At 29.4% G+C, this 27410-nt stretch overlaps 1 protein-coding gene across 3 annotated transcripts in view; it reads right to left on the bottom strand.

The window, feature by feature from the left end:
* The window catches only part of LOC129988976 (WD repeat-containing protein 47-like), a 102531-nt gene that overhangs the window by 61007 nt on the left and 14114 nt on the right, over nucleotides 1–27410 (bottom strand). The window contains exon 1 of one of the 3 annotated variants that reach the window (XM_056097275.1): nucleotides 22080–22322. The exons of the other annotated variants lie outside the window; for them this stretch is intronic. Coding sequence (XP_055953250.1) covers nucleotides 22080–22184 — 105 coding nt within the window. The 5' untranslated portion in view covers nucleotides 22185–22322. Of the gene's footprint in view, nucleotides 1–22079; nucleotides 22323–27410 lie in introns of those variants that run through there. 3 annotated transcript variants of the gene reach the window in all.

Raw genomic sequence — 27410 nt, 5'->3', positions numbered from 1 at the left:
ATATCTCTGGCAATGCTTCTTAATTAGTTCATTTCGAAACCTCATCCGAATGTATGGAGTTGCCATTCAAGTAAAAATAAAACTTTAAACTGTACATTAGAAATGACAAGAGTCCACCTGATCTAATTCTGCAAAAGGGGTGGAATGAAAGGTGTTACAGCAATAAAAGAGAGGGACAATAAAAAAAAAAAGAGAGCAGCATATGGAATGTGGTGTATCATAGGTGAAGTCATGCTTTTGAAATCTGACCACAGAAGGTCAGACGTCGACAGAGAATAGACAGGAGTTCGAATTTCCTGTTTTCGAAAGATGAGCGGATGCTGTCCGCTGAAAAAAAAGAGAAAGAAGAGAGCTATTTCCGTGGCTTTACAGGAGACAGACATTCATTTCTTTTATCAGACATGCGTCCCGAACATAGAAAAGGGAACTTACTTGAACATAAATTTCCTCATCAGTTCTGCGTAATAAAATTCGCATTTTAGGGAAACGAGAAGAACAATGACAAAAAAAGAACAAAATAAATGAGCAAAAAGGGTCATTCAAATTCTAAAAGATGTATAAATTGTTTGAGACAAAAGTAAAAAATTAACTTAATGTTCTGTGGTAAGAATAAAATCTCAGATTCCACCTCTAATTATGAAATAACATTCTTCAAAATTACGTGTACTAAAGGCAATAATTATGAATAATAATCATGTATTTAAAGGTTATTGTCTTTATAGGCGTAACTCAAGAAATTGTATTATTTTGTTTGTAAGTCACAACATTATCCAAATGAAAATTTGTTTTATATTAATAAAGTGAAGTAAATAAAAGAACTCTAATTTGTGCCCAGGTTTCTCTTTCTCGAGCAATCATCAAATGGCTTTACAACGTTTGGGTTAAGTTGGCATCTCCTATATAATGGAATGAGATAGAATGGAACTATGGAAGCTTATGCCTCAGTAATAAGCTACTTCCTATTTTAAAAGTACATCAAACCATTGTTTAAATTATCGGCCCGATTTGAAACTATACTAAAATTATTATGGAGTGGCTTTCTTAATTTTGAAATATCACCGGATCATGAAGGGCAACTCCGTCTCTATATTTTCGCTACCACTAAAGGGAGACCAACTTAATATCAACGAGTTTGACCTACATCACATCTTCATACATTGTAGGCCTTAGATGGAATCGGTTTTCTAACTCTCAATCTTTCTGTTCCGCAATTACCCCTTTGACACAAGTCATTGGGACCCGAAGTTGCACCGAAGACGATTAGAAATACCAATCATAATTTACATTCTAGACAGATAAAAGAGTCGATGCATGAACGGATAACTCTTTCATCAAATTTTAGCTGATTTCTACCAACATGGAGTAGTAAATTTCAAATCCTCTGCTCTAATATTTCAAAGATTATTATGTAGTTTTCAAATGATCAAAATGGCCATTAAAAAGAAAAACCACCTGAATGCAATTTAATATGCAAGATGAAATGAATTTGTTAGACTAATAACGTTGGATTCTTCTGTGTGAGAATGAATGATATATCATTCATTCGCTGATTGAATTCAAGATAAGCATACGTAGCTTCAACAGAGCTCTGTAAATTTTTCAAGCTTTCAGTTATCTGCAAATAAACAAACTGGGCATGCCAATTCAAAAAGATGATTCTTTTTTAATGTAAATGTCTCGTTTTGAAGCAACACATTGCCTGTTTTGGAATGTTTTCCTTATTTTGAGACTTGGTAAAGAATGATGAACGATATTTACACCGGAAGCCTCTGATTTGTATTGTTAGGCCAAATCAGTGGAAGATGCGTTTGAAAGATTTACAGTGGATCTTTCTTACGGGCGTACTTTAAAGATTTAAAGCATACGGTGGATCTTCGGTCAGTTGCATGTGATATTTCAATCCCAAAACCTAGACTTTCCTGTCAGATCACTATGGTGCATATTAAAAAAAATTTTTATAAAACGAGTCAATCTGAAAACAAATATTTATCGAAAGAGAGAACAAGTGATGTATTCTAATATATATATATATACTTTAAGGATCCAGATACAGTATTATTTAAAAAGCAGAGGTAGTGGGTTCCTCAAAACTTTCTGGCATACTCTCTAATAAATGAGTTATCCCAAAGAATGCCTTGTATGGTACTGGTATATAATAGTTACTAAATATTCTCTCGGCGGGAATTTAGCATTTTTACTGAATCTATCTTGTGATCCTTGGCGAGTTATTTGGCGATTAATCCTTGGCATGAGGTCAAAAGTGTTCAAATATCGAATTTGAGATTCAGACTCTTTCATCCCTACGGATTGAAGCGAAAATTTGACATAAGATAAAACTTAAAGTCACAAAATCGCATCGAATTTGATATTTTTACGTTGCTGCATTTTTGAATTACCACGTTTACATTTTTCTGGCAGTACAGACCGACGGACTGTCAATTTCTTTTTAGATTGTGCTCAAAATTTGGTAGGCATTTATATTAAAGATATCGCCAATTGTGAGCCAAATGCGAATCTGGCGTATGAAATTTGGCGGAATTTTACATTATTTGGCGATTTTTCGCTTGCGCCCGGCTAACGGAAAAGTACCGATAAATCTGTATACTGAATTTCATCTATTTGTTTTGTAGTTATCCTGCTAACTTAAATTCGAACAGCCGGACAGACAGACTTTATCTAGACGGATTTTGCTGAAAATTTGATAAAATTCTTCAAATTTGATTTTAAGCCTGTACATCAATTTTCATCCGACTAGCTCAATGCATTTTTGAGTTATCTGGTCACAAACAGACGGACATTTTTCAAAAATGTGAATTTTGAACTCAGGGAGGTCTGAAACATAGAGATTCGTCTTTGAGTTCGGATTTTTCAACGATTACAATACTTTATCTATATTTCATATACGGAAATGTAAAACAAAAATTAAGTTCAGACTTTAATCAAAATATATGGATTTGATACAGTATTCTAATACAAATATATTGATTTGATAATAGTACATCAATATTCATTCATGTACTGTTTGTTTCAGTATCCTGAGACGACCACTTTTCGACGATTTTATCACACTAAGGGGTGAGACGCGGAATGATGAGCACATTTCCGGAATTCTTTGTCATTTTTTGACCTTGATTTCCGTCCTATTATATACTTTTTCGTTCATTTTTTTCACTTGTTTGTGAGTATAATGTCGTTTCTAAACTTATTATTTTACTTTAATTTAATCCGCAAGTAATCCGAATTTACTTTATTATTAAATGGAAACATTTCCTCCTTTCATCTTTCCTCCCACCCCTATTTTGATGAATTAAACCCACTCTAACGCATGCGCAAAAGTGCGAAGGGATTTAGAATCCGTTGGCAAATAATACATTTTATGATAATGGCACTTTATAATAAATAAATTATTACTTTATAGTCTAGCACCAATTTTATGCTTATGACTATACATGGTTTATGTGAGTATTTAAATTTTCAATGTAGAAGGCGATTAATGGGCAGGCATTTCGGCGAATATGATTGACATGTGATCCAATCTCATGCAACTCAGTCAAAACGAAAACTATCGATTCGGTTTCAAATCAGACAGCATGTTTTGAGACAAAGAACCTGTTTTCAAATTTCATTAACTTGTCCACGTACTTAACAGTAACAAAAGTCCATTTGAAACGTGACGAAATTCAGATGGAATTTTGCAAGGCCCTTTTCTTGTTATAATTAAAATCTCTTATTTTATAGCACCCGACATTAAGAAATAAATCTTTGTTCAAGGATTTCGTTCGATCACGCTGTTACGTGAAATGGAGCTGAAACATGCGAATCGTGTTAAAGAGGGAGGCACGACTCTTCAAGCTCTTGTTTGTAGACACAGGGTTTAAGAGCAGCTGAGAATTTCAGAAAAGGTGCAATTGCTGATGATTTTGAGATAATACTGCTGGCAAGCAGAGGCGACCTCGTGAAGGTTTATCAATGTCCTTCCACGAATAAGTATATCGATCATAAATAGTGTGAGCATATGTGCAACTCGCCTGCATGTTTCAAATAATAATAAATTTTACAACCGAGTCTGAGTAAATAAATCAAAATTATCAGTTTGAAAAGACTGTGAAAGAGATCGCGCAGTGCACTTGTTCCTTTAATCTAACAATATTAATCTGTATTTAATCTGTAAAATATTCGTAATAGACATTGGTAGAGATTTTTTTTAATGAGGGTTCCTGAAACAATTCCCACTTATGTCACTCTGTTATTGACGAAATTTTTTTATCGCCACCCAAATCAAATAACAAATACGAAGGAAATCTAATCATTTTATGAAATTAAAAGACATTCAATTTAAAATAAATATTAACAAGATTAGATTGCCCGCCAAAGCTAACAATAACTTCAAGTTACATCGTGAATTTGATATCGAAACATAAAAAGACCTTCAAATGCATTTAATCATTCAATGCAGATGGTGAGAAAGCTTGGTATCACAATACTCCAGCTAATTTGACTCGGATACTTTGCATACTAGGTCAACACTTTAACACATCAATTACCCCAGCTAACAATCTCCAAGAAGATTCTTCCTTAAGAATCTAGGTGCAGAAAATTTCAAATTTTAACTCGGACATTATAAGGTACACATATAGTCTTATCAGCCCCAGCACACAGGTAATTAGAAATATTTCATCACTAAGCCATTATAATTTCACTAATTTAATCTTTGTGTTTTTTAATCATCTTTAGAAACAATTTTAGCCGTTCAAGTTATAAGTCAATTTTAATTACTGACCAGGGAACATATAAATAGATAACCACATGGATGATAAAAAGAGACTACAGAATCTATCTTCCAGTGTTTTCAAATGGTAAGAAAACACTGCATTCCTTTCCCACTATAATCTCTCTCCGTTTTTTACTTTCTCGTATACGTAGTATAGAGAAAGTATAGCCATCCACGCTTCAGACCACCCCGATTTCAAAAAACACAATTTTGGAAAATGCCCCTCAAATTTAAAATTGCTTTGAGCTAGACGAATGAAATTTGGTATATGCACCTGAATTGTAGAATTTCTATCAAATTTAGAGCAAAATCAGTCCAGGGGAAGTCTGTTTGTCCGACTGTTCGAACATAAGTTAACACGACAATTACAAAATGAAGAGAGCTAAATAAATAAGATTCGGTACACAGATTTAACATCTATGGAGTAGACAACTGTCAAATTTTGAGCTAAAGCAGACAGGTTGACTGCCTGTCTGTCTGTACTTTCAGTAATAAATAAATGCGAAAATTCAAAAACGCAGTGATTTAAATGTATCAAATTTGATATGGGATTTTGTGACTACAAGTGCAACTTTATATCAAAGTTTTATTTCAGTCGGTTGGGAGAAACAAATCTAAAGCACAAATTCAATTTTCTGACACTATTAACGGTACACCAGGTATTAATAACCAAACAATTCGACAAGGATGAAATGAAATATTCAATAAAAATGCTAAATTCACGCAAAGAGTTAACATTTAGTTACTATTTTACGCCAATGCTATGTAAGGCGTCCTGTGGCACGACAAATTTGTTAGAGAATATGCGAAAAAATTTTGGGGTGACCACTTTTTTTTATCCACTAATTTAAAAAAAAAATATTTCAAAATATTTTAATTTACAAACACTGAAGCTAAGGGCACAATCCTAGGTGAAAATGAGTACTTCAGAATAAACTGTGGAATACCATTACTAGGGTGTTGCTGGCTAAATTCCATTGCGTTGTTCGTCTGAACCCTCCTCATGAGGTTATTACAGAAAACACCTGCTACGTAGAAGTATTTTACATATTCGTGCATTACGTCACGGACAACGGAGGGAGTTTGTGAGTGCGAAACAAGTTTTTAGGAATTCATACCCCAAATAGAACAATAAATTGAACAAAAGCGCACGCATCGGAGTCATTTTTTATATCGGAAGAATGTTTATTACTCGTCAGTCTTTTTTGTTTTGCGCACCATTCGTTTATTCGTAGCTTTAACGACGCAAGCGTTTATGCGCTGTGTAAGACAATAGCGGATTAATTTTATTGCGAGTCATTTGATTTAATAAGGGAACATGTGAAGTATATCAAATATGGAAATAAAACACTTCATATTACATAAAAGATTTCTCGTGATCTTCCTCACAGAAAAACTCTGGCGTGATCTATAAAAGTTTTGCCTTTGGGAAAATATAACAGCTTTTTGTCTTCTATCATATATATAAGGTAGATAGCGAAATACACGAATGAAAGAATGAATAAAAACGAGTATCTTTCTTCTGTTGATTATTTTTGGGAAATTCCTTCGTACTTCTTGCATGCTTCCATATAAAGATGTCACTTAACAGATGTTGCAAGATGCGACGTAACCGTGTTTTCTTGATTGACATCAATTAAAGTCTTTTAAGAGCATGCAAAAATTGTAATAATTTCTTTGCTTTTCCATTGTAGTATTTGCTTTGCCTTTTGATTTGGCAATCTTTATATTACTTATGGATATTATTATTGACGAAAACAGGTTTTACACAACCTTAAAACTTAAAAGTTTAAGTTTTAAGCTTTTTTCGTTTATCAATTTGACGGAGTTAAATAAAGTTTGGTGCTACTCTATCAGATACTACATTTAAAGTAGTCTAAGGAGGTTCGAACTTTAAGTTCGATATATCGTAGTTTGATGATATTTTAAGGTAGATTCGTCTATCTTTATTTTATTTTAAAAATTTGCTGCAAATAAAGCAAGTAGTAATGAACAAAACAAAAAGAAAATTAAAATCATCACAATGTATATATACACCAACCAAATAACTTAATCAATGAAAAATATTCATGTGAAATACATTTAAAAATCTTTTTAAAAATTCAATAAAATAATAGAAAAACTCGTATTGTATCATTGAAAAATTTATTTTTTGAATTTTAAAGTGGGGTGAAAAAAATATCTTTTGCTCAATACTATAATCTGAATTTACTGGGAAAAATGTTGAAATTTTTATTAATTTTTACTAACAATTTCAAGAAATGAAAAAGAAACCCTTTTTATCTTACCTGCTATTAATTATTTTAAACTTTTTTAGATAACTTGCAAGCAAGCAAATAAATGTATTTAATATTTTTATTGGATACGTATTAAATCCAAGTTTTAATAAAACGTATAATTCTTTTCTTTAGAAATATATAGGCAACGAGAATTTTTATTACAATGCATTTAGCATTTTTTTATGCAACTTGAAGGTTACACTTAAAAAATCTTTAAAAATAAAACTTTCATACTGTCCGATAAAATACAGTGAAGTAAAATTCAGGTTCACTTTTGAAAGCATTTCATCCAGTTGAAAGACTTTATTCGAAATTGTAGACAAAGTATTGTATAATTAGATGTATGGTTAATTTCATCCATACAACTCGTTGTACATTTTGAGTTTTCACACTCACAATTCAAAAACGTTTTGTTTTCTTCGATTTAAATAGAAATAAAATTTCGAAATGCAGGAAATTCTTTAGCTTAATTTTTTTTTCAATATTTATGTCATTTTCAGAATACTTTTTTTTTATTTTAGCCATTCTACTAACGCTCATTTCAAAAATTTTGACAGTTTTTTTGGCGCAAAATTGTCAATTTCATGGTATTTTGAGTCATAAGAAAACTGAACATAAAAAATTAAACTTTAAAAAAACGCCAGAAGAATACTAATAACATTAAAGTGGATTTATACATGAAAAATTCTTATATGAATGCAAGTATTTGTATTCGCATATCTATCTATCCATGTCTATATTTGCGTATTTCTATGTAGTCCAATTGGTATATACGTAGGTAATAATGTCTTTTAATCTATTTTATCTTAATTTAGCCCATATTAACTGCATTCCAAAATAGTCTCTTATTTCATGATCCAATAGGATTTTTTTTAAAATTTAATTTATTTTACACGTGGTTTATAAAAACTGCTAGTCTCAGCTTTTTCTCATTCTCCGAGTGAATGGATAAAAATCCTTAATGTTTACAACATTCTTTAAAAGATACTTAAATTTCCCTATCCTAAAACTATACGAAATCCCTATCACAATCTCATGGTAAAAACGCTGAAGGGAAAAATTTTGGTATCTTTTGCTCTTGTGTCGCGATGTAACGGACGTATGTTATATCATCGCTTCTTGTACCTACAATGTTTCCAATAGTGAAATAAATCGAAATTTTAAAATTTCAAACATTTCTTCGATTCGGCCACGCAACTGCTAAAATATGTTTACATTTATATATCCGTAGTACGTAATACACCATATACACACGAAATAAGAAAACGTAAAATCTATAGTTCTTTATTTACATGAAATCTTCATCTTTAAAAGTATTCAGAAATATAATTTGTTAAGTTAAATAAGCTATAATTTTATGAAATCTTTAATAATCCGTCAATACTAAACAATCTACAAAAATAAATAAATAACTTTCCAACCAGTTAATTCAAAACAAAGCGCAACAGCTGATGCCAGTCTGGAGAAAACAAAACCCAGCATCAGTTGCAACGAAAATGACATCCGGGCATCCAGGTCACGAATGTCGTGCGAGAGAAACGAAATTGAAATTCATTTGCTTTCCGGCATGAAAGGCATCTCTTCATTTTCGTTTTCGGGAATGGTGGGTTTCACTTGCACGCATCGAAACACGCGCGCCCGATGCAGATACGGCCCTTTTATTTTCCGCATTCATTCGCGCAGGCAGTAACAATGAACGGACACAACAGATGAGAATGCCATAAAACATTTCTCCGTAGCTATCTCAGGCTGCTGGTTCCAGCTTTGTGAATTAGAAAGATGGATAGATAGATGTCACAGAAAAGGAGATTCTAGAAATGAATAAGCCAAATAAAGCCTCCAGCAGTATTATAGAGCTTTGATTATTCGAGCCGACTGGGACCATGTCTATGGTTAGTCGAAATTTCGGTGAATAGTGGCTGAATTTTTATCTTGTCATTTTTTATTTCCATCAGCTTTCCGAAATTGCTTATAAATATATAAGCTTATAAATTGCACATAAACATAAAGCTTATAAATTGCTTATAAATAGCAAAACCAGAGAACCAATTCCTCATTCCAACACGGATAACATAGGCAGATTAGGGCAGTGACTTTTACTTAACATTTAACATTAATAACAGTGATTTAATATTTTTACTTTCTCGTATAAATACTATAGAGAAAGGATAATAATTGTCCAAAAATTCGGACTCAAGATTTCGATGAATATCCTCGTTTCAGACTTTATTGAGTTCGAAAAACACATTTTCGGAAAATTTCCGACCGTCCGTTTGTCTTTATGTAGCAAAGATAATTCAAAAATGCTTTAAGGTAGACGGATGAAATTTGGTATATGGTCTTTATACCGAATTTTCAGATTTCTAACAAATTTTGTGTAAAATATGTTCAGAGGAAGTCAGTTTCTCCGTCTGTTTGAGTATAAATTAACACGATAATTACAAAACGAAGAGAGTTAGAAAGATAAAATTCGGTACACAGAATTTAACATCTACAGCGTAGACACCTGTCAAATTTTAAATCAAATCCAACAAAGTGTTGCCTATCTGTAGGTCTGTACTTTCAGTGCTGCTTCAAAAAAGTGATGCTTCAAACACGTAATGACTTAAATATATCGAATTTCATAAGGGATTTTATGATGACAAGAGCAGTTTTATATCAAATTTTTGCTTCAATCAGTTGAGAAAAATGTATCTAAAACACAAATTCGATTTTTGGATGCTATGGATTAATCGCCAAATAACTCGCCAAGGATAACAGAATTTTATCTAACCAGATTTTTCTTCAATAGATTCAGTAAAAATGCTGATTTCATGCCAAAAGTTAATATTTCCTAACTCCCGTAGGCCAATGCTGTGTAAGGCATTCTCTGGCGTGATAAATTAATTATAGAGTATGCGATAAAGTTTTTGGGAGACCATTTCAGCTAGTTTTTCTATGAAAGTTTATAACTTTTAGATATACCATCAGTGGCTCTTCGTACCCCATTCATTTTCTGTTAGACAGAAATTTCAAAAACACTACTTCATTGTACATTCACTAAGAGGGAGGGAGGAACCCACGACTGAATCACCCAGTTCCAACTACAGCACATATTTCGTCAATTTTTATTTTAAATGAAAGGTCATTGCGCCTGGGCACTTCATCAATAGTTGCTTGTACCTCACTCCATTATTAAAAGAAATGTTAAAAATAAATCTTCACTATAGTACATTCCCTCTTAATTATTTAATTTAATTTTCTGTACAACTTGGTATTAGATTTAATACGGTCAACAAGGGGCGGTAAGGACTGGAAAAGTCAGTTTTGGATGAGATTTGGTATTTTGTCTTAAGGTATACCTTCAGGATATCTTCTCTTTAGGGTATTTGCTCATTTATTAAAATGTTAAAACACAAGAGCCGAGGTAAATAACTTTCAAACTTCGGACATAACTTGCATTTTAGTAAAATTTTTGGACAACAGCAAATTATCATGGGCAGTTGGGAGCAGGCGAACTGACCGTGATCCTGAGCTTCTTTTTTTTCAAAATTATTTAAAATTAAATTAACAATTTCTATTTAATTAGTATAATGCTTATTTTATATGGAATCATTGAATGTTCATTCATACGTAACTTGAATTAAATTTTGAAACATGAAATAATTATAAATAAAAATTAAGGTGATGAAATTAACTATTATTATTCCCATCTGGGAAGATTGTTATTCGTTAATTCTACAAATTCATTTTACATTTACTAATTTTTGTTACTACAAGAATCAAAGTGATAATTATCACAAAAACTGTGAGACGATTTCATCTTTACTCTCCGATACTATGTCATTATTAAGTACATTTATTCATTAAAAATTTCATTTCGAAATACTTTAATTAAATTTATTATTAATTCAATTTTTATTAAAAATTAATCTTAAAGTCATTTTTATTATTAAATTTAAAAAAAGATTAAAAAAACATTCCAATCACACAAAAATTAAAGAAAAACTGCATGCTTGCTCAAAGTTTCTATAATAATAGAAGTGGCAGAACTATAAAAGAATTTTTGAAGATATCGTAATGTATAAAAACATTTATGCTATTCGTTCTTTTCTGATTATTAAAATTTTGTGCAATCTCTCAACATATTCAGCAATTTAGCACCTACTCTTAATAACGGAACCATGTGATTCTGTGTTTAATAAATTAAACACAGAATCAGAGGGAGCACGAGGATAAACAGAGATTTTATCACGAGAATAAAAACAATTTCCCAGAATTATGGCGGAGAATTTTATTGGTAAAAATAAATAATTTAAAACTTTTAATGACTTTAAAGTGAAGATGATAATTAAAGTTCTCATTTAGAACCGTTACAATTGTATTTGTTACTAACAGAAAAAAATTAATTATATTATTATTAGTTAATTGCAGTCTAAAGCTGATATCAACAGTTTAGAAATTAAATTTAAAATATTATTAAAGTATTATACCAATGAACATCTACTTTTAGTGTTTAAAATGAGTGATATATTAATAAAAGTATTGTTCATTGTTAATTAGTTAGAAATTTAAATTTTTTTTATTTAAATCTTATATTCAGGATCGAATTTGAGTAGCAATCGTAAGGCGAGAACACTATCTTCCATGCTGCATCGCCTCTATCCAATACAGACAACTTACTAATATGCCTATAATATTAATATTCCTATAGTTAATATGCATTACTAATAACCTACGCCCAAAATGTAAATGTTATTTCCTTGGTATTGGCTTACTATTGCACTTTAATATCATTATCCTAAAAGTATATTGTTTATATCCAAAATCTTGTCCCGAAGTATTTCCTAATCCATGCCTTCTATTTGTAAATTTTAATGTTTATTTAAATGTTTTAATTCTTATTTCGATGACAATTGAAAAAAAGTGGTTCATTTTCGCATACAATACGATTTTAAAGAAATTAATATTTTAATGAATTGTCATCCTTTTTAAGCATTTTAGAGGCACTTTCAATAGATATCTATCTTGTATTAATAATTTAAAATTTAGAAAAGCAAGATTCCAATCAAAGAAGTTGGTCGCTATAGATGGTTAGTTACGTATAAATTGACATAAAGAGTGCAATTTTACTTAAAAGGGCATTTGCATTTTTTTTTCACTTTAAAATACAGTGACAGGTCAGTGCATGAACTATAAATTATTTGCAAATACTAAAATTACCAAACAATACCAACTGTTATTTTTCAAAACAGCTGAAACAAATTAAAAAGAATTTTTATCAGTACCGAAGACTAATGATACGTTTTATGTTCATAGCCTTTGCTAACACAATGCATAAAACGTTAGGGAAAATGAAAGACGGAATAAATAGTCCATGAATACCTGCTTTTGATTACCCATTGTATGAAAATGAAATAAATCTGGTACCTGTATGCTAGTTTTATGAGCGGGAAAGTAGAAGTCATCTATAAAGTGCAGTGACACTTGTGGTAAAACTGTATATACATTTAAAATAACAAAGAAGAGACAAGAACCAAATCAATAACCCGAACCATTAGCTCGATCTCGGAAATTTTCGTTCCCCAATGAAATCGTGGCCTTTAGATATATCATCAATGGTTATCTACCCTGAATCATACTCTGATTTTGAGAAAATTTCAAAAATACTGCTTTACATTACATTCTTTGAGGGGAAGAATCCCAGTAAAGTTCCCTACCACAAACTCCATACCGATTTTGAAAGTTTCTATTATATATAAAACAAGTTAATGATTTTTAGAAGTCGACAATGAGAAGTTGCTGTCCCGTAACTTTCATTTTCGAAAGAAATCTCAAAAACATCATTTTTCTGTACATTCTCTTAGGCGAAAAGCCTTGATAAAGTCCCCTTCCACCCAGTTCCAACAACAGGCCAGATTTCAGAAATATTTATTTTACATGAAAAACTCTCAATCACTAGTTGTGTCATTAATGTTCGCCAGCTCCCTACCGACATAAAAATTTGAGATGTCGCAAACGAAAACTTTCGCATAATCTCGAGACTTAATAACAAGATCGATTTCAGCAATTTCATTCATTAATTAGCAGACTTTGCAAACCAATCAAAATGATCTTTGTTCATTATTCATTCAAATTTAATTTAAAAGGCTTTTTTTTTTTTACTTTCTTGTATACATAGTATAGAGAAAGTTTGGTAATCATAAAAAAAATTCGAACTTTAGAATGGAACAAATCTCCACATTTCAGAGCTCTCTGAGTTCGAAAAACACATTTTTGGAAAATGTCCGTCCATCTGTCTGTGACTCAAAACGTTTTGATCTAGATTGATGAAATTTGGTATACGGTCTTTATACTAAATTTGTAAATTCCAATCGAATTTTCAGCAAAATCTCCTCAGAGGAAATCTGTATGTACGGTTGTTTGAATATAATTTAACACGATAACCACAAAACGAACAGAGTTAGAATCATGAAACTCGATACACGGAATTAACGTCTACACGCCAGACACCTGTCAGATTTTGAGCCAAATCCAACAAGGAATTGATCGTCTGTCAATCTGTACTTTTAGAAACATGTAAAAGGGGTAACAAACATTTGGAAAATGTCCGAGTTCATTGCAATGATTTAAATATATAAAATTTAGTACGTGATTTTGTGGTTAAAAGTGTAATTCTGTGTCAAATTATTATTTCAGTCTGTTGCAAAAATTCGATTTCCTCATATTAGCAACCTCATGCCAGAGATTAATCGCCAAATAGCTCGCTAAGTATCACACGATAGATTCAATAAAAATACTGAATTCAAGTCAAAGGTGAATATTTCATAGCTACTGTACGCCAGTACAGTACAAGGCATTCTCTAGGATAAGACATTTATAAAAGAGTATGGGAGCAATTCGGGGAGACGATTTTATTACGATAAAACATAGTTTATCGGAGTTGACATAATTAGATTATGACTAAAAATATAACTGGAGAAAAATTGATCACAGAAGTGGTCAATTATTGCTGAAGTCACAGATACATATCAGAAACACAAAAATAAATATCAGAAGATATAATATTTTGACAATTTCTGTGAAACCGACAATTTATAAAATGTTTTAAACGTCGTGTCTGTAACGATTCAATCCAAAAATGGAATGAAAAAGTAATCATTACGATTCCACTTTTTCATTCCAAAGTTAAAGCATGCGACTATGTACGGGATGAATTTTTTTGAAAAACGTTCAAAAATAGTTATATCTTTGAATATTTGCATAAAAAAAGATTGAAAAAGAGCATTTATGAACCAAAATAGACCAGTTAAATGGCAATTCAAAAAAAAAAAAAAAAAATTGGAAAAAAGGACTAAAATGAGATATAAGCTAAAAATCTTCTAGTTTAGAGATTTATTAAATAATTTACTTAAAATGTTGCAGATTTCTTTAGAAATATATTATCTAGTTTTTGAACTAAAAAATAAGCCATATTTCTCTCCATTATTTAAATATTGGGTTTCAACTAATAAATAACACGAAAGTTTCATATTTTTTTCACATTATGAAGCACTGAAGCAGTTATAAAATATTTCTAAATGAATAAATAGATTGTTTATTCTCTAGTTCGGAAATTGCAGAATATATTGAGAAATTATTATACCAAATTTGAACAAAAAATTATGCATTGCATTTTAATTTATAAGATTTTTCGTAAAAAAATACTATCAGAGATTAGAATTTTAGAAAATAGCACCCAAAGATGTAAAATAGCATTAAAAAGTATGTAAATGAAAATATAAATATAAGTGCATCTTTCCAAAAAATAGACTTAGATACAAAATTCTAACAGTTTTATAAAGAAACTGCTCAATCAATAATAATATTAAACTAAAAAAAATTCATAATTTCGCTAAAAAAATCGATTCTTCAACGTAATCACATATTTTTAAATGAACAGTAAATAGCAATTGAATCCGCCAGACTAAAAACTGCTGCATAGCGCATGATATGCTCTTTTAAATATCTCTAAATATGATACTAATACATTTAATGATTATTAAATTTTGCATTTAATGACGCTTAAAAATTATTGATGTATTTTAATAAATTCCAGTCTTAAACATCAGCAATCCCTTGCATATGCAATATAGAACTAGATTTAAGACAATTATATTGAATACATCATATTGTTTCCACGGGATTAAAAAACATTGAAACCTTATAACATCATCTTCTGTTGATGTATTTATTCACTCGTACAACTAGAAGTAGTCCATTTGCCATTGGCTATAGCATAAAAATTCTCACTGTATTTTGCCTCCTTGAAATATCGACAATGAATATTCAAAACAGATCAAGATATTGCTCCAAAATTGTGGGGTATTTACGTAGAAAGTTCTACCACAACATCCAAGTCGAACACTCATTTAATCAAATGATTATTGAATTTTGAACTTTTTGCTATCGGAAAAGTGATTCGATGTATAATTACTCATTTAATACAAGGAATTATTTATTGTTTCGTAAAATAAATACATATAATATATTTTTAAGATGAATTTCACCTAAAAATTAATCTACATCTTCTTATCACTCTGTAGGTATTTTTAACAATCAAAATTTTTAAAATAAATAAATAAAACATCAAAATGATACACCACTTGAGTGGTGCCTGAGAGACAACATTCGATTGTAAAGGATTAAATAATTCTTTAACTAACGAATTTGCTTAACTTTTTAACTAGATGACACATCCAATTTGAGTGTCCTAGTGTTATTTAAATCCATATAAAAAGTACAAAGGACACATGAGGTATTTTAAGTGTTCCAAGTAATTTACGCCTTTTAATTAATTGTTATTTTTATGTAATTACACATTTCGGGATTAAAAATGTTGTAATTGATGCAAGAATCTGACACGGCATTGTATATGAAAAGAGTAACATAAAAATTATCTCATGTGCTACAATAAATTATAAATTTTCTTCTAGAAGACATTTTATTTTCTTGTTAACAACAGACATTGTTTCTTATTTTGATTTCAATAATTGGAATTTTCCCCTCAGGTTTTGTTGCAATGCCATGTTGATAAATATTATTTAATTTGTAACAAAATAACCTCCACAAAGTTTGACTTTGCATTCTTTTAAAAAAAACTAGCACAAATCCTTGAAAAGAACACATAACTCCAATGACTTGTGAAAACGAAATAAAAACCACGACCGATAAATAAAAACACAGAAAACGATTTCTCACGAATATAAACAATGATGACGTTGAGATGTTGCAGCGTGAAATAACGCTGTCTTCGTATAAAGGTAGCTGCTAGTAATGATGTAGAAACAACTAATTGGATGTGGAGGACGGAAACAAAATACCTAATGATGTAATAATTTAAACTTTGACAGTCACGGTGCGACACTGAAAACGAAGAACGACAAGAAGTGTGGGAGTTATTTGCGCCTACAATAGCACCAAATACAGTATGATGAATGTTGATGAAATTAAATTCAGAAAACAGTAGCTGTGTTTTTGGCATCACTTGTACGTATACGAACCGTCACAATTGGTTTAAATTGTCTAAACTTACACTGCCCACCTTTCTTATCAAGAAAAATAATATTTTTGTTCCGTAAAGTAAAGATGCATCTCTTCTTTGAAACAAGCTCGAAAATTCGTTTGTTCCTGGATCTAATACCGACAAATCTGAAAGATTTTCAGTATTTATGGATATTGAAAACACGATCAATTTATATTTATATTTTAATTTCATTTCAAATGCAATATTAGATTTGGGGCAATAAACAGATTTAGATGAATTTTTTTTTAATTCGTGGATTTTAATATAATTTATAAAAAAATTTCACCCATGCAATTTTGATGTAGAACCTTTTAAAAAATTTAATAATATGAAGTAAATAACATTTCTAGAATCAATTATAAAAATTGAATTAATTTTTCACTTACAGTCGATAGACGAATCAATTATCCAATGATGAAATCAGAATTTTCTCTTTTTATACAACATAATGTCTCAACAGATAGAATAATAATAATAAAGAGCAAAACTCATATTTAGGATTATTTTAAATAAAATTTAATATTATGAAGCGTTCGAAACACAACTCTGAAATCCTATGAAAATAACAGCTATATGCAGCTAGGGTAGTTTAAAATAAAATCTTAACTAAAATTCAAAACTGTCCCGAAATTCCAATTTAAAAGAAAATTTCATCCCTTGGTGAATACCTGACTAAAAGAAACATGCAATTTAAAACAAAATTTCTGCAATATCTCAATTCTCATATTATCAAAATAAATTCTCACTATATTCTCAATCTCTTATAGAGCTGCTTAAAAATGCGCAAAGTTCTATAAAAAAAGGTATCCTGTATTTGAAGCATATAATTTAAGAATTCTTACATCTAAAATATACGGAACGGAAAAAAATTTAAATTTTTGGGCAAAACATTATATGTTACTTTTAAAAAATAATATAAATGTGAAAGTATTATTTGCATGTCATTGAAATAAATTTTCAACGTCATGCAAAAAATTACAGTATGATCCATAAAGATAAAAATCAAATTATTTTGTTTTTATTTTGAAAATTTTAGATTATTACAGTTATTGATCTATACTTCGATCATATAATTGCAAAAACCTTTTCTCCTCTACGTTTATATTGATGATGCATTTGAATTTAAAATGGCAAATAAAAGCAAATTAGGCACTTACACTATTTTAACCATTTAAATGAACGATATTTGCATTTTAAACAAATAAAATTGACGTTTATAAGAAGAAAGAAAAATAGAAAAATTTTTGAGCGACTCAACAAAGTAATAATTTTTTATGGAAATAATTTTTAAACTCTTTGATGAAGGTTCAGAGTGTCCCAAATTAACGCAAGGTTTGAATCTACCACCATTCGTACAGTAAAGTGTTGGCAACCCTATTTAAAAAAACTATTTGACAGCTCATAGTTTAGGGTTAGTAAAAATGGACCGTTAATGGAATGTAAATGGAAGATTAATTACGTGTTAATGAAAGATTGGAATTAAATATAAAACAAGATCTGTAAAAATTGTTATAGTTTTATTGAATCGTAAAGATACAGGACAGGGTTATGTATGGAATAACACACAGGACAAATGACCTCCACGGTTTTGTTGACACATATGCAATCTTTTGTCGAAATTTTCCATGGCCATTTTGCATACATGTGGCTGAATTTCGTTGATGCAGCGATGAATTTCCTCCTTCAATGCACGTGTGCTTGTGAGCTTATTCGCATAGACCTTTGACTTCAAATAACCACATAAAAAGAAATTAAATGGCGTTAAATCACACGATCTAGGGGCCAATTTTCAAATTTTCGAACTGCGGCCATCAGACTTTCATTATTTTTGAAATATTGTTCAACAATGAAAAGACGTTCTATCGTTTACGCTCCATTTTTACTAAATGCCAAATGTTTTTTTAAGAGGGTTGCCAACATTTTACTGCACGAATGGCAGCAAATTCAAATCTTGCGTTAATTTGGGAACAGCCTTTACTTACCACTTAAAGGCGTGGAAACCAATTCCGTTGTCAGAGTCAAATAATTCTATTAAAACTTTTGATAATTTTTCAACACTTTGTTTTCTTCTTTAAATTTTAAAAACTTTCCAAATAAATTTGTACAGAAAAAAGTCGAATTTTTGATGTTTTACTTAGTTTAACTACTTTTTAGAGATGATAAATTTCGCTGAACAAGCTTATTATAGATTCTATGATCAATATATTTTTAAAGACTTCCCTGCTATCTTATTCATGAGATTTTCATATGCAGAGCGTAAATAATTACACAAAGAAAGAATCGTAAAAAATTTTATCCTCCAGACGTCGTATAATGGTGACGTTTCAGAACGCCTTGAGTTAGAAAAAAATCTGGGAATAAAGGCTACATGTTCTACACGTGATCATTTGTTCAAATACATATATTGTCTGTTTCAAAAATTTAACAAGCTAGAAATAAGAAATACGGGGTGATTATTGTAACATTGTTTGTCTGAGACCATTTCGCATTTACTTCGTCAAATAATAAAGTACTAGAACGGATATATTTATTTTTATTTTAAAATTTGAATATTATTTTGAAATTATACACCGATTATTTTCAAATAATGGAAAAATGAGTTCCAAAGGGTGGCTGTTTTCAGTGAACGTATAATTTAAAAAATAAATTATATTTTTGCTAAATTAAATGAAATACGAGGTATAACGAGGCTCAAACAGAATTTAGTACTACACTTTACATTTCTAAATTCCAAGAAGAAAATCTTATTAGAATATTATTTAAAGGCGTTTTTAACTCATAATCCGAAAAAAAAGAGTAATTTGAGCCTAAATAAGGTAATTAATATAAAATAACAATTTCAAAATTATGATTTTTAAAATAAAAAAAAAATTCTATTAAAGTATTGAGATGGTGAAGTAATAAACACATTGATAAATTTCAGAGTTAAGGATTGATAAAAAAAACCCCACACACGCAAATCATTTTTCAATTAAAAATTCCACTTTCCATTAAACATTAACAGTTTGTAAATTATTCAAACCCTTTCAAATATATAGGTTAAACAGAAAATCACTCTGATTAAACATCTTTAAGTACTTTATTTCTTTAGATAGGGTATCAAATGATAAATAAAAAGAAAATTTTAATAATGAAGAACTCTTATCATTTCTTTGCAAATAAATTATTTATATCTTTGACAATTCAACTGACAAAACTAAGAAATGTGTATAATATATTACAGCTCCTGGTTAAAAATTCTACATATGATTCTGCTATATAAAAGTAATTGACGTGCTTGTACAGAATTAAATTTCAAGCTCTAAACGATATTAATCGATAATCTATGTAATTGTAATTATTTGTTTATGGTTTTTTAAAATTTCTTAGGCTTTTGTCTATAACTCTAATATGCATAGGAACAAGTGGTATGTCATTCACTAATGATGTATTCGCCTTTGTTTTCTATATATGGTTAGCATGAAATGCTACCAATTTACAAAAGATATATATATTTAATATAAATCAGCCAAAAAGCAAATATATTCATTAAAATTATATTTTTAAACTTCTTTTGAAAATATCTTAGCTTCAATTCTTATTTAAAAATTAAAAGAAATTCGATTCCTAAACAACGTATTATGATAGCGTTTTAAGTTCGATGCATCTATCTTTATTCGATTTTTTTTTAATTTACCCTTAATTATAAAGCAGCGATAACATGCATACAAAGAATGTATTTAATATCGTCGCAATGTGAGTACAAATCTAGGAGCTAAAACTATGGAAAAATATTTTGGTGAAATTATACTAAATATAAAGATTACAAATGTATTAAAAGTAGAGATAAAAATGGTACAGAAATAAAATTCGTATTACTATAAAGCTTACTTTTTTTAATTCTAAAGAAGTACAAAAATGATGCAATAATATGCTCTGAAATTATTAAGAGGAATCGTTAAAAATTCTATTCATTTTTAAATTAAAAATTTAATACAAATTTGGCTCCGCCTCCTTTTTAAAACGCAACTAAGTAATAATTAGAGATATCTTTATTTCATCAATTTTCGACCAACCTTCCCTATTTTGACTTCACATATATCGTGTCACAAGATACACGTAGTATGCAAGACTATATATATTGTAATGTTAAAAACCACTAAAATAAATGTTTGAATTTTTACCCTTTTTAATTTCCTGGCTTTTTTTAACAGTAGTATTTAGTAGTTTAACTAAATTTAACAGCATAATTCGTCACAGTATAAAAATTGAAAGTTTACGATTAGAGAACAAATTCTTATTCGTCACAAGATAAAAGAAACATTTACACATAAAATAATATATAACAAAGAATTTGCCAGGTGATTCAGTAATTTATGAATTAATATAAAAAATAATATATTTAAATCACCTTTATCATTTACACATTAATCTTTATCTCTTACATATTAAAATATTAATTCTGCAATTAAACCCTTTATAATTAATTCAGTTAAAATCTAATAAACAAATAAAGTAAATCCTATTTTATATTTCCAATTAATTAAACATTTCATTTAATTTTTCGAAATAGAAAGTTATTGAAACGTTTTAAATGTGTTAATCTTTATTAATCTCGCACGACACACATAAGCACACAAAAAAAAAAAAAAAAAAAAAAAAACGAAATTAAAACATTTTTTTTTCTCACTTCATGTGCTACAAAGTTCACTCAGCAATTATGTAATTGGTGCTTCGAAATTCTATGCTAATCCATCCATTACGACATGAGTAATTATATACGTGACTGGATACAACCGAAAACATATTTAATAATCGGAAAAAAATTCCTGCACCAATGAATATAGTTGTTCATGCGTTTATAATTTCTCAAATTCGTTAACAAGCTGTCAGTATTCGTAAAGCTGATAAAACAGTGTTCTATCGGAATGTATTCTGAAATACTTCTTGGTTATCAGAAATTTCAACGAGGTTTAATGCAAATATTGAAGGTTTCCAGTTAGTTTAAAATGCACTGGAAATAAATTTATTCAGAACATTTCAAAATTTCAATAATTTAAAATTATTAATCTAAGTCTTTTTTTTAATTTCATTCTTTCAGAAAAATTCTGCAATTTATTTTACTTTTTATTTTAATTAAACATAAGATCCAAAATATGAACTCGGGAAAATGAAAACAAAAATATTAATTTTCTCATTCAATGGAATAATTAATTTAGCATTCATTATTTCTCTTCTATTACTGTTGAAACAATGCGGAAAATAAATTCGAACAATAGTAAAAAAAGAAACAATTACGTCATTGCCATCGATTATTCTGCTTTTATTTATTATCGTCTGCAACTTTTTTTTTTTTAACTCGACTGTCGAAACAAAAATGACATTACTACATCCGTGTTATATATCCGGCATCTAAAAACTGAAATATCCTGGAATTTAATTTTATGACTGACCATTTCCTTTCTAAAACTGTTAAAAGATAACTATTATTCAAATCCTGACTTACATTCGATATGAGGTCATCAAAATGCAGCGGCGAGGTTCTGGCATCTTTCAGTGGACATAGCCGGAAGTGAATGGAACAAGTCCGGGGATAAGCGAATCGGGACATAGCAGATAGTCTTTAGATGTTCGAATGCTGAATGCAGTGGTCAGTCTGGGAAGGCCATTACAATAATAATATCGTGAGGCGCACGCAGCGCGAACGATTTCGCCGGATGCCTTGGTGGTGGTTCGGACGCCGCCTACAATACGCGTGTACCGGGGAACGGGTTGCAACACCAGGTAGCCAACTCGCCAATTGCACGCCAAGATGATCATAATAACGGAGACGGTTCTTGAGATCGAGTGTTTCGTTTTGTTTTCTTCTAATCTAATTCAACGGCTTGAATAGATTGTGTAGATTCGTGTGGGAAAAAAAACGTTGATTATCAGTTCTGAAGGCCGTATTTATTGATATTTTTCTTCAGCACAATAAATTGTAGCTAATTGTAGGAAAACAAATGCAATAATGTTGCATATATTTTCACTATTATATGAAACATATTTTATGTAGTGGCTTTTAAAGAAAACCAAAGAATAATATTATGTTTCATTTTAATATTGGTATGCATTCCTTATGTTATAAATGATGTTATAAAGTGACAGAACAAGTAAAATTTAATATATCGCTTCTAATCTACATTATATCTATCAATAACTTAGTTTCTTTCTGTCTTCCAGCTAAAAAGCGGGATTCTTTCAGAGTTATTTTCAATAAAATTCATTTGATTTATGAATTAGATTTTTAGATTTGTGGATTATAATTACAACGGTTTGTTTCCGGCGTATAAAAGTCAGAAACTTTCAGAACAAAATATTCGTAATAGGGTTTCTTATTTGTGTGTGTGTGTGTAATTCTTCATTCCATTTTAAATTTCTGTTTTTTTTTTTTTTATTATTATTTTTTAAAGACTAAATGCACGTTCAGTATTAAATAAGCAAAGTTAAAGATTCTAGATCGAATCTATTGTTCTGCCATAAATACGAGTTTGGTGGCAGTAATATTTACCGTCTTGGGCAAAACGCTCTCATGTTGTTGTGCTGGGGGAATGCCGGTCTTGTCACGTAATCTTGGTACAAAACTATCGAAAATTAAGTGAAATTTTGATTATTTCAAATTTAATGCTAAAGGATAAAAGAAAGAATATTTTTTTATAATTAATTAGATTAGAAAATATTTAGGGACTTTATGATGCTTTAAGCCTTTTAAGCTCACATTAAAGCAAACTGTATCTCAAAACGAAATGAATTTGAAAGAAGTAAGAAACAAATCTTTCAAGATGAAAAACAAAGAATTATTTGTTTCGCCAAATTCCTTCATCAGATGGTAAATAGGGTCTTTTAACACAAGACATAACAATATTTGTTCGGAAGGCAAGTTACTGATTTTTATCACAAGTTTGTTATTGATAATTAATTATCAAAATTTGAAAACTTTTCTTGTCAAATTTCTTCAGTTTTAGCTAAAATGAAAATTTTTATGAAAATTCTGGAAATATCTTTAAGATAATTTATTCCAAAATACCTCAAATGATATATTACAGTTCTTAATCGACATTGTTTGATCATCATTTGAATCGTTGAGGTGTTTTGAGGTTCCTTATGAAGTTGCAGTATTTCGGTTTATATGAGAATTAACATCACTTCTTTAACATTTTGTTACTTTAAACCTTTAAATATACTTTCCATTATAAAAAATAATAAACACCACTTAATCCTAACAGACACAAACGAATACGGAAAAAAAATATTTTAAGAAAATTGTACTAAAGTCAAGGTTTCAAAGCTATTTTTCAAGGGAAAAAAATAAAGACCCTTTCCTTTATAAATATATACGTCAAAACAAAGTAATATCTTAAATGACTTTATGGCCAGAAAAAGCAATTTTATTTCTAGCAGTGAAGTCAGTTCAACACAAGTGATATGTACCACAGTCATGGCATACCACAAGGAAATGTATGTTCGAGAGATGCAGGGTGATATTTATCACGTGACTTTGATGCCACATGGCTTGATCGCATTACATGGGCAGGATCAAAAATAGAAATGTGCTGTCTACATTTTATAATAAACAAATGAAATTCAATTGCAAAAACTATCTTCCTAATGAGAGTAAATGTGGAAAATTTTCTACCATCTATGATTTTCTATTTCTAGTTTTCAAATTCAATTAGTCAATACTATTAGCTTTCAATTTCAGCAATCAAAGTTATACTGAAAATCACTAACTTATGCTTATTCAAAGTTAGATTTTTTTGGCATAGTATAATTTATAGCCTGGGAAAAAAATCGTCAAATAGCAACCATAAAGTTTTTTATTGGTTTGAATGAAGACAGGTGTTGGGTTGAATGACGTATCCATTAGTTGCAAGCTATTTATGGTAACGTAATAAATGGGAGATATTTTATAGTGCATTAGCTTATATACCTAGTATTGCTGGGAATTAAAGTATTTTCATGATTATTTTTCAATCACGCATATGATATTTTTAATACGTATGTAAATTTGTATGAAATATTATATTATCCATAATTTTGTTTTGGCCTATATCTTTATTTTTTCATCAAAATGAAAGAATTAGTTTCTTCAAACGATTTTTAAAATCTGTTAAAAGCTATTTTTTCATAGATTATTAATATTTATTAATTATTATTTAATAATAATAATTTTTATTAAATTTTAATAATAATATTTTATAGAGCGACACAAAATTTTTATAAGCATTACGTTTGATAATTAGAGGGAGATAAATAGAATGATTTAAAGTTACTAAAATATCTCCATTCAATAGAAAAGGTAAACGCAAAATAATCTTTTTTTTTTTACACAGAAACAGATTTTAATTATATAAAAGAGTTAACTACTAAATGAATTGTCTTGCAACTTTCCGTATGTTTCCTACTATTTATGAATAAAATTTGAAGGCAATGAGTTGAGTAATTTAAATTTCTACAACGTATAAACTGTTTAAATATTTTTTTTTTATTTATATGAGCAAAATATTCTGGATTTCTAAAATAAAATTAAAGCGGGCATTTGTAGACTATATTCAATCAGTTAAAAAATTTTCCAAATATATTCAATATCTGTTATTTCCATTTAAATAGATCTAGATGAGCACTGATGCATTGCATGAACTAGAGAGGCAATTTTTACTCAGATTTCTTGCATACTTACAAAAGCTTTTATTTTGATCGACTGAGTTCGAAATTTGACACATATCTACTTTTGACACCAAGAATCAAAATAAATATCAAAATTTATTTATCTTATATTTAGCTTTTTTTTTTAGTTTTTTTAGTTCACATATATAAAAATGAAAAAAGAGACCATTAATGAGCCAAACCATTGGCATACTTGGCCAGAATTTGGGACATGTTCACTTTTTTAGAAGAAACCCATATATTAGATTTCATATGTCAAATTCGATGTATTTTTGAGTTATCATATTCACATGTATAAGAAGGGACAAAATACAGACTTCCGCCTGAAGGATTTTGATCAAAATATGTTAGAAACCAAAAAGTTTTATTAAAGGACATTACCAAACATGCTATCATGATGCCAGGTATTCTGATTCCCCCTCTTCACCCTCCCTCTCTGGAGAATGAGTTGGTTCTTGATTTAGAATATCTCGAAGATTACAATAAAATCAAATTCTTAGTCAAGCAAAATATATATTATGATAATTATGACAAAAATAAATGATATGGTAAAAAGTTATGATAATTATTACGACGAAAACCTTTACAAATTCTAAAATAATTTGTGGTTTTCACAATTTTAATGCTTTTTCCTGACTGTAAAGAATAAAGGGCATTGTAGTGTACTTAAATATTATTAAAAATAAAAGCTAAACTATACACAAAAACCACTTGAAACAATATACTGTGTCAACTCAAATACATTTGTTTCAAATAATTCTTAAACACTTTTTCTTCCTGGTTTCACTTTCGCAATACCATAAAAGAAAATCCCTCACGACGTTATAGTGAATGCCAGTGTTTAATTGTTATTTTTAGACTCCAGTAGAATAAGACCTAAAGCAAAATGAGTCAAATTTCGTAGAACACTAACTTAGTAACAAGTGTGTGAAAACACACAACATAGCATAACTTCCTGGTAGAAAGTGGTCTGCAAAAATACTTCTTCAATACCGGTTACAAAGAGATTTCGCTGAAATACACACGGCAAAGTGAAAGGTTATTAAAAAAAAATGTGGAACAAACTCATAAAAAATGAAATAGCGAACACCTGCAACCTGAAGTTGGATCTCGAACTGATATGTGGTCTGTTTTATTTTTAACTTGAAGGAACAAGTTTTTAGTATCATGAAGTTGCAATTAATAAAAGGAAATAATAATTCGCGATTAAAAACAAATGGCATTTGTTTTAGAAAAATAATAAATAAACTTCCGATTTTTTTCCTAATGCTTTTTTTGTGTGAATATTTCTAGAATTTATTTTGACGTTTAATTCCGAATGTATTTTTGCATGATCATAAATAAATAAATGAATTAGCTACTAAGAAACATTTAATGTGTGCATTTTATAATGGTTGTTAGCTGTAATTGGTGATAAAAATTCAATCATGTATTTAAAAACTTGAAGCGAATTTTCGTCGCAAATATTAAGTATGTTCAAATGCAGAAATTGAATTTTCTCCAACGACTAATGAAACAATTTAAGAAGAGTTTTCTTTAATTAATCTAATTTTGTTAACAAAGAACAAAAACAAATCACAAATCGCCAGATACTCTTTTAAAAGATAAATCCATTTGAAAAACAATAAAACTTTGAGAAGTAAAAATACTGAATTAAGAAATGATTGCTTTCGTCAAAAAATACGATTTATCTTCGATTTTTTTTGTTGTTATTTAATCAATAAATAAATAATTAAAGAATGATTACTCTTTTTTAATTCATATTAAATGTAAAAAAAAAATCAAAACATTTTCTTCTAGCAAGAAAAAGACAAAACACCATTCTATTCAACAAATAATTTTTCATTTCATAAACAAGTATTAAAGTTTTAGAAGATCAATTTTCCTGGAGAATCTCTTCAAAATACTTTTTAAACTTCAAATTTCGATAGACACATAACTCATACTATTTTAGAAGCCAGTTCTATTCATTGTGCATGACTTACGTGTGCATTAAAGAAATGACCCATTAACTTTCTTATTTTCTGTTTTTATGTTTAAATGTTTATGTTTATGTTTAAAAATAGATACATTTAAAAACATATACATCATTGCTTGTTTCTGAAGCTAAACCTTAAGTAAACAAATGTTC

Source organism: Argiope bruennichi, chromosome 10 (assembly GCF_947563725.1).
Source record: "Argiope bruennichi chromosome 10, qqArgBrue1.1, whole genome shotgun sequence".
NCBI lineage: Eukaryota > Metazoa > Arthropoda > Arachnida > Araneae > Araneidae > Argiope > Argiope bruennichi.
The sequence above is the reverse complement of the archived record's forward strand: the minus strand, read 5'-3'. Positions and strand labels throughout refer to the sequence as shown.